Raw genomic sequence first — 14283 nt, 5'->3', positions numbered from 1 at the left:
CCGTGTGGTCTTCACACTGTTCCCCAGAGTCTGTATCCCTTTCTCTCTCCTGCAGGCCCCTGTCTCTCCTCTTTCTCTCTCAGTTACATTCTGTATTAAGTCTTTTAAACCTTCCTGATTAGCTTTGGTGATATGCAAAATAATTCTCTTTGCAAATGAGGAATGAAACTATCCTGTTATTGACATACAGACTGACTCCTCAATGGCCCTGCTCAAGGCTCCCATTCCCCATGGCGGCCCGCCTTGGGGTGGGGAAAATATATTTTTCTTGGACACCCCAATATCTGGACTCCGTTACAAAATATGCTTTGGTGGGGTTGGGGGAGGCCCTGGCTATGGCCCGTTACATTTTCGCTATGATTTCCTGTTGGGAACCGTCTGTCTGGTTTCAGGGACTGTACCTTTGTCAACAGGCAAGAGAGCCCCAAAGCTGGAGCTAATCAAGGAGGCCTTGGGAAAACAGGCCACTGAGGAAACAAAACCTGTTCCCCATGGCAAGGGCGCAGCGTCTGCCTCCCTCACATCACCCTGCTTAGTCCTGTGATGGTTGGTTAGTCAAAGACAGGTAAGATTCCTCATGAGGAGGGACAACCTAAGCCAGACACGGCCGGTATGGGCAGCAGACAAGGATGTGGGGGACAGAGAAAAGGCAAAAAGGCCCGCACCCCTCAGCTCGGCTTGGCTTGGACATAGCCAGAGTCCTTATTCTCTCTGAAAGAAGTCTCCTTATCTCTTGGTGGCTCTGCCCCTCCCGCCTGGCTCAGGCTTGAAACAATACTAAAGGCAGGTACAGCCTTAACCTGGATTGGGTAGTTCCTGGGACAATCAGGCCTAAAAGTAAGTTCCTCCAAGCATGCTTTGTTCTTCCCTCAAAAGCCATGATAACCAGCTCATACTGGGAAGGACATTTACATTATTCACGGACCCTGACCTGAGGCAGATCTCTTGTGTTCCTCCAATTGTTATCTATGATCTCTGTCTGTTTTCTGTAAACATACCCTTTTGACCATTGATTGATGAGCTTTGCATCCATACCCCTGTGCATACGGTTCTCAATAAGAGCCTGTGGACATGGGGGTTTCGGGACCTTCCCCACTACAGGGAAGAGCCCTGTCCCCTCTCCTGGCAAAGAGAGAAGTGTTTGCGACGACTCGTGTTTGTTCCCCCCACATCTGTGACAACCCCACGATGGACTCTGCAGGATTCAGAGCCCTGCTCTTTCCTGAGCTGGCTCCGGACAGTAACCCTCAGGTACAGGAGTGCCCTGTGTGGCGCTCCCTGTGACAATTTCCTAATTAACACCCACCTTTCCATTCTTAATGCTCCTATATCAGTTCAGAGTTGTATTACTTACCTTCAGAACTATTTCTCAACTTACCAGGTCTTACTTCAATGCATTTATTCATTCAGTATTTATGGTGTTTTTACTATGTGACAGCACCTATGCTAGATGTTTAGATGGCAAATATGAGTTGATAGTGTTTAGGAGAGACAAATAAACCAACAATTATACGTAAATGGATAAATGTTAGACGGGGACATTAGAGTAGTGTAAAGTAGCCAGATGATTAAAATAATTTGTTTGCTAAACCTAGGCCTTTGAAAATCATTGAGAGCAAAATTTTCAAGCAGGGGATAAAATTCAGACCTGTTTAGGGAAGGTTACTATGGTCAGTAAAGAGATTACTTTGGAGGGGGAAGAAGCCCAGAGGCAGTTACTAGGTAGCTAGTGCAATAATCCACCATCTACACTGCTCCCAAAATAAATTTTTAAAGATGTCTGCTGTTATAGAGCCCTAAACTTTTGGAGCTGAAAGATAGTTTACAGATATTCTAATTCAATTCTCTCAATTTACACAAGGGGAATAGAGGCTGAAAAGAGTAAAAGGATAGGCCCATAATCTCATAGATAGTGTTAGAAAAAAATAGTGCTAGCAGTCACTTCTCATATGCTGTACTTAATCCTTCCTAAAAACTTTCATGGATTTCCACTCTTTGCAATTTAATTAAATGCAGATGCCCAAAGATTTGCTCTTATTCCTTTGGAATCCAGGTCCTATTATGTAGTTTGGACAAATCTCCCCAGGGCAGTCTTTGTGGTTTTCAGTTCCTGCTTATCACCTACTCCTTAGGATTCCCTAGAGCTCAACTCTGTATTTTAAAACATATAATATTTCTTCTAGCACTTTTGGGTGTTCATGGCAAGAAGAATCTTACATTATCCAAAATACTGCTCTATGATAACTTATTTAATGCCTGTCTTCACCTCTACACTGAAGCTTCCTGGGGACAGGTTTTGTGTCACTACTGTTATATTCAAGGCCTAGTGTAGTATTCACACTTGGTAGGTACTCAATAGATATTTGTAGAAAGAGTGAGCAAAATGAATATATGCTATTCATTTATTTATTTAACAAATATTTGTGAGAGGCTGCTATGTGCTAGAATAGAGCAAACTTACAGACTAGTACGCATTCACTTAATATTGCTTGTGTTGGAGTAAGTAGCTAGGCACTTGGAAGGGAGAGAAGCTTGATTTCTTCCCTACTCCTGTGGACAGTGAAATAAATTTGAGATGGATTCAAGATTTAAAACAAGGAAATGTAAATACTATAAGAAACAGAAATTTTAAAGAATTTTGACATAGACCTAAAAGGCAGAACAAATTGATACATTTTCATATATAAAATTAAAATGTTTTACATGGAAGAATATACCAGTAACAAAGAAATAAGAATCTGCCCTGGCTGGGTAGGTCAGTTGGTTAGAGCATCATCCTGATACACCAAGGTTGTGGGTTCAATCTCCAGTCAAGGCACATATGAGAAGCGATTGTGCCAGTAGTGTCCTTTATTTAAAAAAAAAAAAAAAGAAGTAAGATTCTGGGATTCTGTTTGTTACTCAACTCAAGAGGTTCACCACTTGGAGTGTTGTATTCGAGAACGAGATATGGTTGTCATTAGGGAGTTTTATTTACTTGTAGCAAGTAAAGGAGATGAGGGATTCACATCTAAAGCTCTGTCTCCTGGAAGGGAAGCTTAGCCATTGCTTATATATACTATTTAGTTAATTACACATTGACTCCTTTGCAGTTGGCTACACTTACCAGGTTGAGTTCCTGTCAAGCTCATCCTCCTTACAGCTGAGTGCAAAATCCTGCGCTGCATTATAACATATAGCGAGAATAGCATTTAATAAGAATGACCCTTGAGACCCTTGTCCTATCTAACATGGTAAATAAAATAACTGTGTAACCGATGTGAAGGTCAAAGGGCTCATTTTTTTTTCATGTAAGCATTTATAAATATGTAAACTAAAGACCAGCAACACATTTAGAACGTACGCTGAAGACTTAAAGGAGAAATTCACAGATAAAGATACATGGCTGGATTATAAACATAGTGTAGACCAAAAAGGGTAGACATAATTAAATTTGACAAGCTCAGAGGAAACCAGCATGGCAGGCCCTACAAACTCAGCAACTGAAAGTAACTGCATAGGATGGTCTGAACATAAACATTCCTGAGTAAAGTGGGTCATGGTGGGTTGTCATGTCCTAGGCCAGTAGCTTACTTGACAAAGGTCAACCTTTACCTTTAAGTGACCACAGAACTCTCATTGTTATGTTGTTGCCCAAATACCATCTCTATGTGTTGTGTTAATTGTTAACAGTCCTGTACCCATCAATGTAAAAGAAGTATGTGTCTTTTTGTTTTACTTTTTATCTAATCCCACACATTTCCCCTTTTTTCCTTCCTGCCCCGTTAATCTATCACCAGTGGATTTCATGCAACCCTCATACATCTTCTCCTTCTATTCCAGTGTATAATATTTGCTGCAAAACTGCCATACTCTGAAGTGTTTTCTCAATCCATGGAGAGTTTGCTTCTCATCAATGTATGAGTTTGGCTCAAATAAACTCATAAAAATTCTCTACAGGTTTGGACATTTCTAACATTGAAAATGGGAAAACATGATCTTCCTCATCAAAATTCAAACTAAAACAACAGATACTATTTTTAGACTATCAGAAGGAAAATGTAAAAAAGTTTGCTGATTTACACTGTTGAGGGATCGTAGGAAAACACGCTTTCTACTGGCATGAAGTTGAATTGTTACAATTTCTGTAGAGGGCAAACTGGTAATATCTAAAAAATTTAAAAACTCATATTCTGGACCTAGCAGTCGCATTTCCAGAATTTTTATAGACATACTTTATTATATTGATATACATATAAATATAAATATAGATATAATGTAAGTATGCAGACAAAAAGTTCACCCAAGGATGTTTCAATTCATCTTTATTCTCTGATTTTGCTATATATTTCTCCATAGTTTTTATACTCTTCTAAGATGCTTTATGATCTATATATTTTTGAAAACATTGAATATGATATGAACCTGTTTATGTAAATCAATATAGATGTAAAAATATATAATAATAAATACAAGCATATGTATATGGACACATTCATACATATATATCCACATATGTACATATATGTGTGTAAGTGTATAAAGAAAGATAGATATTTTTCAAGCCATCCCACATGAAAATTAACATGTTATTCTGGACAAGAAGACTGAAGAAAATAGCAGTCTGGTGTGGAGACTTACTCTTTTTTCTTTTCTTTCTTCCTTTCTTTCTTTCTTTCTTCCTTCCTTCCTTCCTTCCTTCCTTCCTTCCTTCCTTCCTTCCTTTTCTTTCTTTCTTTCTTTCTTTCTTTCTTTCTTTCTTTCTTTCTTTCTTTCTTTCTTTCTTTCTTTCTTTCCTTCCTTCCTTCCTTCCTTCCTTCCTTCCTTCCTTCCTTCCTTCCTTTCTTTCTTTCTTTCTTTCTTTCTTTCTTTCTTTCTTTCTTTCTTTCTTTCTTTCTTTCTTTCTTTCTTTCTTTTCTTTCTTTTTTTGGTGCACCATTCCCAGAAGTACAATACCAGATCAATATGCACAGTGGATGGAGCAAGCTTCTATTCCATCTCCCTGCTCCAAAAATCCATTTAATATATTGTCTTCAGATAGAGGAATGTATCAGATATTAAGCTGATAAGAACAGATACTACACTTAATCTTAGCCAAAAAGCCAGAAGTGGTGGAGACTTACTTTTATAAATATATTTTTGTGAATCCCTTCTCAGTCTTTTGGCTAAGAGTACGTGCAAAATATATTTTTGTATGTATGTATGTATGTTTTACTTGAGAGCATATAGATAAGTAAAATATCAATATTTGCTGAAATGTATAGATATACAGAGTATTAAACATTGGACTTTAAAAAAATGTTTGATTAAATCATTAATTCTGACCAGCTGAGAAAACTGACTGATGAAGCTGAAGTGTTCATATTAGTGTAATAGTTAGACGTGAAATATATATCTTAGATCTTGCTTATGGCAAAATACAGTTTTAAAAATATATTTTATTGATTATGCCATTAGAGTTGTCCCAATTCATCCTCCTTTGTCCCCCTCTGCCCAGTACCCATATTCCCTCCAGGAAACCCTTCCCCTTAGTTCATGTCCATGGGTCATGCATATAAGTTCTTTGATTTCTCCATTTCCTGTATTGTTCTCCACACCCCTCTGTCTATTTTGTACATGCCAATTTATGCTTCTTAGTCCCTGCACCTTTCTCCCCATTCACCCCCTCCCCTCTCCCAGCTTATAACCCTCCAAGTGTTCTCCATATCTATGATTCTGCTCCTGTTCTGGTTCTTTGCTTTGTTTTTTTAGATTCAGTTGTTGATAGCTGTGAATTTGTTGCCATTTTAATGTTCATAGTTTTGTTCTTCTTTTCCTTCAATAAGTCCCTTTAACATTTCATGTAATAATGGCTTGGCGATGATGAACTCCTTTAGCTTTTCCTTGTCGGGGAAGCACTTTGTCTGCCCTTCCATTCTAAATGATAGCTTTGCTGGATAGAGTAATCCAGGTTGTAGGTCCTTGCTTTTCATCATTTGAATACTTCTTGCCAGTCCGTTCTAGCCTGCAAAGTTTCTTTGAGAAATCAGCTGACAGTCTTATGGGAACTCCTTTGTAGGTAACTCTCTGCTTTTTTCTTGCTGCTTTTAAGATTCTCTGCTTAGCTTTAATATTGGGCAACTTAATTATGATGTGTCTTGGTGTGTTTCTTCTTTGATCCAACTTGTTTGGGACTCTCTGTGCTTCCTGGACTTGTTATGTCAATTTCCTTCAAAATTAGGGAAGTTTTATTTTATTATTTTTCAAATAAGTTTTCAATTTCTTGCCCTTTCTCTTCTCCTCCTGGCACCTGTATGACTTGGATGTTGGTACATTTGGGTATGTCCCAGAGGCTTCTTAGTCTGTCTTTGTTTTTTTGAATTCTTTTTTCTTCTTGCTGTTCTGATTGAATGCCATTTTCTTCCTTATGTTCCAAATTGTTGATTTGAATCTTGAGTTCATCCTCCTCACTGTTGGTCCCCTATAGATTTTTCTTTATTTCACTTAATGTAACCCTCATTTTTGCCTGGGTCTTTTTTATGCTGTTGTAGTACTCAGTGAGTTCTTTGAGCATCCTGATAACTAGTGTTTTGAACTCTGCACCTGATAGGTTGGTTATCTCTGTTTTGTTTAGTTCTTCTTCTGGAGTTTTGTTCTGTTCTTTCATTTGGGCCATATTTTGTTGTCTCCTCAATTTTGCAGCCTCCCTGCATTTGTTTCTGTGTTAGGTAGATCTGCTTTGGCTCCCTGTCTTAGTAGCAAAGCCTACTGTAAAAAAGGCACCCATAAATTACGTGCAGCAGAGCCTTAGGCGATTGCCAAGGTGGGCCAAGATGTTTCGCCACTTTGTGGTTCTGCATGGAGGGAGGGCTTGGAGAGGGAACAATGCCTCTGCCTGACTTCTGGATGTTTGCCCAGGAGGAAGCTGTCTCCCGGCACTCACGCTGTTGCCAGTCACCTCACTTTCTCCCCGTATGCCACTGGTGGCCATCCTGCTATGAGAATCTGGCAATTTCTTTTGCCACCCCAACCCTCACTGGTTTTCACAGCCAGAAGTTATGGAGATTTATCTTCCTGGTGCTGGAACCCTGGGCTGTGTGGTCTGGTGTTAGGAAACACCCTGCCTGGTTTCAGGAGCTGTAATCCTGCCAAAAGGCTGGAGGGCCCCAAGGCTGTAAATAATCAGAAGGCCTTAGAGAAACAGGCTCCTGAGGAGACTTGGCCTGTCCCCTGGCAGGGGCGTAGCTCCTGCCTCTTTGCTTTGCCTTGTGATGGTCCCTGCCAATGATGGGTAAGACCCCTCGGGGGAGGGGCAACCTAAGCCAGGCATCTACGGATTTAGGCAGCAGACAAGAAATTGGGCAACATGGAGAATGGGCAAAGAAGCCCCCACACCTCTCAGCTTGGCTTGAACAAGGCCAGAGTCCTCATTGCAGCTGAGAAGCAGTCTCCTTATCTCTTGGTGGTTCCCTCCCCACACCTGGCTCAGGCTTGAAACAGTGCAGGAGTCAGCTCTAAATCAGGTCTGGCGGTTGCCAGGGAAATCATGCCTAAAAGTAATTTCTTTAAGGTGTGCTTTGTTCTTTCCTTGGATCTCTGGCCAGCTCATCCTGCGAAGAACCTTCACATTATTTGCACCCCTTACCTTTTATCATTAAAGTGCTTGCCATTATCTTCATTCTCTTTGGTTTGTGCTGGTCTCCTCTTGGACCCATGTAAATTAGTGAATTCCTGTCACTTGTTTTCTTAAAAGCATCTATTCTCTGTGAAACTTAACATACTAATGTAATGAGATTACGTATGCATTCCTGTTACCTAGCCTCACTGATAAGATTTTCAATAAAAGCCTTGGAACAAAGGGCGATGGGGCCTTCCCCACTAGAGGGACGTGCCTCAGCCTTTCCCAGTAAGAGGGAAGTGCCCCCGTCTGCTCTCCCAGAAAACAGAAAAGTGTTTGCAACTTTTTGTATTTATCCCCCTCATCCGTGACAACCCTAGGACGGGCTCTGCGGGATTTAGAGCCCTGCTCCCATCTCAGCTGGCACCAGCATGTTTCTCTCAGGTTCAGTGAATGCCGTGCTCTCTGTGGTGCTCCGCCCGCAGCAGCGCACCCTGTCTAGCTACCGTGCAGTGTGACAGTCTGGTGCTGGGATCCCTCGCTCCTGAATTATCCCTCCTGATTTTTTTCCAGCACACATGAGTGTGGGATTGCCCATTTTGCCACCTCTCCTTGCCACACCACCTCTCTGCACCTCTCTGCCCATATCCACGTCTCTGCTCCTCCTACTCATCTGGATGAGTGTGGCTTCTTTAAATTCTTGGTTGTCAGACTTCTATACAGCTCAATTTTCTGATGGCACTTGGTGATATTTTTTGTGGTCTAATGATAATCTTTTCTGTAGTGTGTAATGAGGTGAACATGTTTATCTACTCCTCCATCTTGACTGGAAGCCTGAAAATAGATTTTTAAAAGTTTAGAAAAAATTATGATTCTATTCCTAGAGGTTCTGAAATTGAACCTAATTCAAGAAAGATGCAGGCCTTTAAACTATGAAATTTTGCATATACAATCCAAAATGACTATGAAAAGAATCTGAGCATGAAAATGGGAGTTATTTTGCAGAACAACTTTCAAGACCAGAAAAAACATTAAAAACTACTTGCATATTAAGATAGGTGAACAGATTGTTCAATCGTAACTAATTGCTTCTTGTTCATCCTTATTCTTTTTTCTTTTAAATGAGTTCACATCTATGGGGAAAATGATTATGTATGAGTGCTGAAAGTATTTATGGAATTGATCTCAGAACCATTGTAATTTTTGATATGAGGCCAACTAGGTAAGGCCTGAGAAGGGTATATAGGTGGGCAATGTTAGGCTAGCTTTTGAGAGACACATTGATTTTGTTAACTATATGTCAATGATTGATAAATTCCAGGAAAACTCTAGGAGCTTGATACTGGACCCTCTGAAGTCAGGCTTTAAAATAAAACACCTTTTCAATCTTATCTATTACTAGGGTTTGTTTGTTTGTTTGTTTGTTTGTTTTTTGGTTTATCCTCCACTCTAGTTGCACAAAATTGTTCACTTTCCCCAAGTCTTTCCTGTTATTGGATGAGTCTGGGCCTGGAGCTAGCTTGCCCTGGGTCCACTGGTAATGTGTGAGTTCTTGACTTTGTGTAGGAAAGACATCACAATACAAGTATAAGTGATTTTGAGAGGATGTTTATTAAAGCTGGGGACAGTGAAACAAAAAAAGAGCTTAAGGTAGAAGAAGCAACAGGAGAGAGCAAGTCAGCAAAAAATGGGGCCTCAGAGTCAGGTTCAGGGAGTAAACACTAGATGAGCTTCTTCTTTGCACTGCTCCCCTGGTTCCAAGTCTCATGGGGGTCCCTTAGAATTTAGGAGAAAGAGATACAAGGTGAGGGCGTGCTCTAGTGAGAGGACACTGTGAATCCTTTGTCTTGAGGCTTTTTATCTTTCTTTGGCAGATGGAATCCTAAGGGAGGTATCAGGGGAGGGTCTTAACAAAACACTCATTAGCTTTTCAAGTGTGACCTTCAATATGTTGATTCATCAAAATGTGTGTTTAGAGGGATTACACATTTTGGGTTAGAGGGTTATTTTTCTGATTAGTTTTATTTTTAAAGAACATTATTGAAGAGGAACTGGAATTGAGGCCAGTCTGCCCCAGGACAATTTGGAATGTGTAAACCATTTGCTTCTAAGTGTCCTTGGTTAGGGAGGATAAAACCTTGTGATTCATTAGCTGGTTGCAAATTGCTGAAATTGTTTGACCTTGTTTAATTATTCTGTCTCAATTTCCTTTATTCAACTTGTCAAGGAATTTCCCTAGCTTCTTACTATCCTGCCTCATTTTCCAATTCCATTCTTTGTCTCCCACTTCATCTCAGTAGGCATTTCCTTCATCAACTGCTGCTTGTGGAAGTCCCACTCTTCAAGGTTTACCTCAGGGGCCCATTGAAAGTACCAAGCTAGAGTTAATTTCTCTTTTTTGCTCCATGAGCACATCCATTAGTGAATACAGAATAATAATCTGTTTACTTAGCTGTATATATGTCATTGAGTCACAAAGTTGGAAATGGATGGAAGGACTTTGAGACACTCCTGTTTCCATCACATTTGCAAGCTTTAAGGGCAGGCATCAAGTCGTATCAAGTTATATCTGTTTTTTAAATCTCTAATTTGCCTCTTTCTTTATTGTGTAATAAAGTGCCTAATTTAATGATTGGGAAGGGTATCCTACCAAAATCCTAAAGAAATACTACCTTTAAATGTTGTATTTCAGCTCTAATATGAGTTCATGTGTAAAAGTTTCTTGGATTATTACACAATGTAGTACATTTTATAAATCTAGTTAAAGCTTTGACTTCAGAGCCATATACAACTTTGTTTATCTAGAGTCATTATAAATGATCATTTGGATATTGGCATTTTTTAGCAGATTATCCGATAGTATTTGGTTTTCACTAGTTGTTCTGTCACCAAATCACCTGGTCAAAGTCACATATGTTGCATGTTAACTTGTTTCTCAGTGTAAACTCAACCCACTCTATTTAAATATCAAACATGCTAGGTCTCGCATCATTTTTCTGACATAGTGTAGGTGTATTTCTAGGAGTGCATCAATTAGTTAAAAAAAAGTTTGAAAACACACTCTAACAAAATAGAAACTCCTACCGTTGAGTCCTACTCATTACAGTTGATTTTGTTATTTTGTAAATTTGTCCCAGTAGGTGTCAGTGCTGAGTTAACGCAAGGTCCTCCTTTTTGCAAATGTAAAATTTTAATTAAAACATATTAAAGGATCAGGGGACAAAAAAGAAGGACGCATCACATTATTTGTTTTTTTTTGAAGATTAAAGATTGATTTGTTCAAGGATTCAAAAGAGACGGGGTCTCGCTATGTTGCCCAGGCTGGAGTGCAGTGGCTATTCACAGGCGCGATCCCACTACTGATCAGCACGGGAGTTTTGACCTGCTCCGTTTCCGACCTGGGCCGGTTCACCCCTCCTTAGGCAACCTGGTGGCCCCCCGCTCCCGGGAGGTCACCATATTGATGCCGAACTTAGTGCGGACACCCGATCGGCATAGCGCACTACAGCCCAGAACTCCTGGGCTCAAGCGATCCTCCTGCCTCAGCCTCCCGAGTAGCTGGGACTACAGGCGCGCGCCACCACGCCCGGCGGTAGGCAGCGACGCGAGACTGTATTAGAGGCTGAGCTCTACTGACGTCACCAGCTATGCGGACCTAGAACGTTTCCCAAGAGCTTTATTCACAGCATTGAAACACGTAGCCATATCGCGCACGCGTCGTCTGTCAGGAACTGCATTCTGGGTAGGCTGTCCCCAAAATTTCAAGAACGCATGCGTGCGCTCGCTCTTTCCTTTTTCCTCGTTGCAACAGCGGGAGCAAGATGGGTCACCAGCAGCTCTACTGGAGCCATCCGAGGAAATTCGGCCAAGGTTCTCGTTCTTGGTGAGAGACAGAATGTGGTTTTAGGAAGAGTTTCTCTGGGACGGGACGTTGCTTGAAATCTAATGTAGAGGAAATTGCAGGCGGCGCGTGGGGGTAGATCGACTCGGAGCTGGGACTGCCGCCATTACAGGCCTCTGATGGGTCGGTGAAGGCCGGCGGGGCCGATAGTGGCTCCCCGAGTACGGAATCCTTTCATTTCTGTGATTTGTCATAATGCCATCTGTTTTCTTGTAGCCGCGTCTGCTCAAACCGGCACGGCCTGATCCGGAAGTACGGCCTTAATATGTGCCGCCAGTGTTTCCGTCAGTACGCGAAGGATATAGGCTTCATTAAGGTATGCGTTTGCAGACGTTGCACTCTGCTGTTTCTGTGGGCGGCAGAAGTGCGGGTCGCTCCTGAGCAGCCAACTAGCACCGTTTTCCTTTTTTAGTTAGCAAGTAGCGGGTGACACTTGAGAGTTTTGGCAGTCGGGTTACTAGAAAAGGGAGGGTGACGGCCCCAACCCCTTTTTACCCAGCCTTGCCAGTTTAAGGTGCCGTGTATTATGAAGGAGGAAAGTAACTTTTCAGAACCATTACAGTTGAGTTGTAGATACTTTTAATCGTCCCTAGACATAGTATATGTGTGTGTTGACCGCTACCCTGAAGTGTTGGATAGTGTCTTATACTGGAATGAGCTTGAGATTTGGGGCCCGATAGACCTGTGAAGATTCAGGCAGAGGTCAATTCACTTACAGCTCAGTTTCGACCTGTGAAAGATGAACGATTGGGTGTTTAAAAAAATAGTTAATGTATACGAAAAGCTTTCTTAATTCCTAATAGCTACTAGGAGTTGATGTTACTTTTTTATATGAAAACTAATTTCTTACTGGCTCTTCGAGATGCAGTCACTGTCTTGATTCATAATTTGATTAGGATATTGAGTAGAACCTACTTGTTAAAAATAGATATCTTTGTGTTGATGTATTAATAGTAAATATAAATTGTTAATGTGAGATTTCTGTGGCAGAGACAGAGTATCTTATGCTTAGGCTTTTATCCTTGACCAAATACTTAACAAGTATATACTTGGTATTAGTGTGGAAGTTCAGATATTTCAGTGGGAGGTAGGACATCACAGATGAGGTAATGAACTCAGGTCCATTCAGTTTCTCAGAGGCTAAGATGAACAGCTCTTAGTATAGTGTTTGGCACACACTGAATGCCAAAATACTAGCTGTATAATTACCATCCTGAGCTTTTGGTAAAAAGGAAATTTCTTTGAGGGAAGAAGTAAGAATACCAATACTAAAATTCAGTCAAAAGTCAGTCAAAAGAATAATTGTTGAGGTTTGTGAAACAGCTCGTAGTAGACATTCAGTAAATATTTTAAACTACTTAGATCTTCATAGCTACTTTGGGCAGGTTACATTTCCAATTTAAAGGTCATTCTCATAGCCAGTTTTTGTGAGTAAAATGGATATATTTTCTAAATGGATATTCCAAACATTTGAATTAATTCATTTCCTTTTTCTTTTTTTCCAGTTGGACTAAATGAACTATGAATGGATCATTCAAGACACCTACCTTATTGCAGAATGGCTAGCTCTTTGTACATAAAATAAAATTTAAAGATTCAATTATGAATGTTTCAGTGTGAGTGGAATAGTAACATAATAGAACTCTACTATTTAAGAGTTATTCTCTGTGGATTCATCTTTAAAAATTGTGGCTTATTTTTTTCCAGTTATATAAAGTATTTGTGGTTCATTCAGGTAAATGCCAGTTTTATTTTTATGCTTAAAAACATATTTCCTGTGTAAAATGCCTGCTATATATAGGAACATCCAACATATAACCTAAGACAAACTGTCTCATGGGTTGTGGCAGTGACAGTAAAACTTGAAAAATGATTTTGAGAAACAGGCTATCACTAAAATCTGCTCTGGGCATTTGCTCAGAGGAGGCAGTCTGGGCTTTTGGGATAATTCACACAAGAAAGCTTATACATTTCTCAAATACTTGTATGCAGAAGGGAGCAGTGAATAATTATACAGATGTGTCATCTATAATTGCTGAGAAAAGCTTTAACTTAGCATTTGGAGGGCTGAGGGTAGAGGTTGTATAAAATTAAATTACAATCTAGAAAACCATTTGCTGAGAAGCCATGCCTGTATGTAGGTTAGGAATTTATTAAGCAGAGGTAAGTGTGTCCTGTCGGGGAGAATTCATGGAGCCTTCTAGGAACATCAGAGTTGTGGCAGAAACGGAGAAGCTGAAAGTTAACTGGTTGAGCTTCATGGTTAGGTAATTGGAGGTAAGCTTCCATTTGGAGAACAGATTAGGGTGCTATAAACCTTTTAGGAAAGGTTTACTAGATCTTGTGGGCAAAATGGATTTTAGTGGGATAAGGGTGCAAGTAGGGAAACAGCTACTGGAATAGCCTAGGCAAGTGATCTTGGACTAGGATAAAAGGGAGTGGTTGAGGTGGTCCTGACGGACTTGGGAAGATGGAGGTGGGCAGGGTTTGTTGAAGGATTGGATAAAAAGGATGAAGGGAGATAAAAAGGATGGCTCCAAGGGTTTGGGTGCCTGAGCACATGAAAGGCTAGAATTGCTATTGAGCTAAAACTGAAAATTTGGTAATTGTTCAGCCTGGGGCATAGTCAAAACTTTTAAGTATATTCTATTGATTATGCTATTACAGTTGTCTTAATTTTTTTCTCCCCTTTATCCCTCTCCACCTTGCCCACCCCCCGCCCCATGTATCGCCCCCCTCTTAGTTCATGTCCACAGGTCGTACATACAAGGTCTTTGGCTTCTCTATTTCCTACACTATTCTTAAA

The 14283-nt window shown here is 40.4% G+C and overlaps 1 protein-coding gene and 1 non-coding gene across 2 annotated transcripts; one reads left to right on the top strand and one right to left on the bottom strand.

The window, feature by feature from the left end:
* Positions 1–4904: 4904 nt before the first annotated feature.
* On the bottom strand, positions 4905–5092 carry LOC129064288 (U2 spliceosomal RNA). The gene has a single exon (XR_008528434.1). It is a non-coding gene; the product is annotated as a U2 spliceosomal RNA (small nuclear RNA).
* Positions 5093–11303: 6211 nt separating this feature from the next.
* On the top strand, positions 11304–13078 carry RPS29 (ribosomal protein S29). The gene is made up of 3 exons (XM_054592638.1): positions 11304–11459; positions 11694–11793; positions 12983–13078. The coding sequence occupies exons 1-3, from the start codon at positions 11398–11400 to the stop codon at positions 12989–12991; spliced, it is 171 nt and encodes a 56-aa protein (XP_054448613.1). The 5' UTR covers positions 11304–11397; the 3' UTR covers positions 12992–13078.
* Positions 13079–14283: the final 1205 nt, after the last annotated feature.

Source organism: Pteronotus mesoamericanus, unplaced genomic scaffold (genome assembly GCF_021234165.1).
Source record: "Pteronotus mesoamericanus isolate MK-2021 breed Mesoamerican mustached bat unplaced genomic scaffold, CSHL_Meso_final contig_100, whole genome shotgun sequence".
Classification (NCBI taxonomy): Eukaryota; Metazoa; Chordata; class Mammalia; order Chiroptera; family Mormoopidae; genus Pteronotus; species Pteronotus mesoamericanus.
This window is presented reverse-complemented; position numbering and strand designations above follow the sequence as displayed.

Excerpts from the sequence above, each read along its gene's own strand:
- RPS29 (XM_054592638.1), top strand. The coding sequence starts at position 11,398 with ATGGGTCACCAGCAGCTCTACTGGAGCCATCCGAGGAAATTCGGCCAA. Across the intron at positions 11,460-11,693 it reads GGCCAAGGTTCTCGTTCTTG|CCGCGTCTGCTCAAACCGGC; the intron begins GTGAGAGACAGA and ends GTTTTCTTGTAG.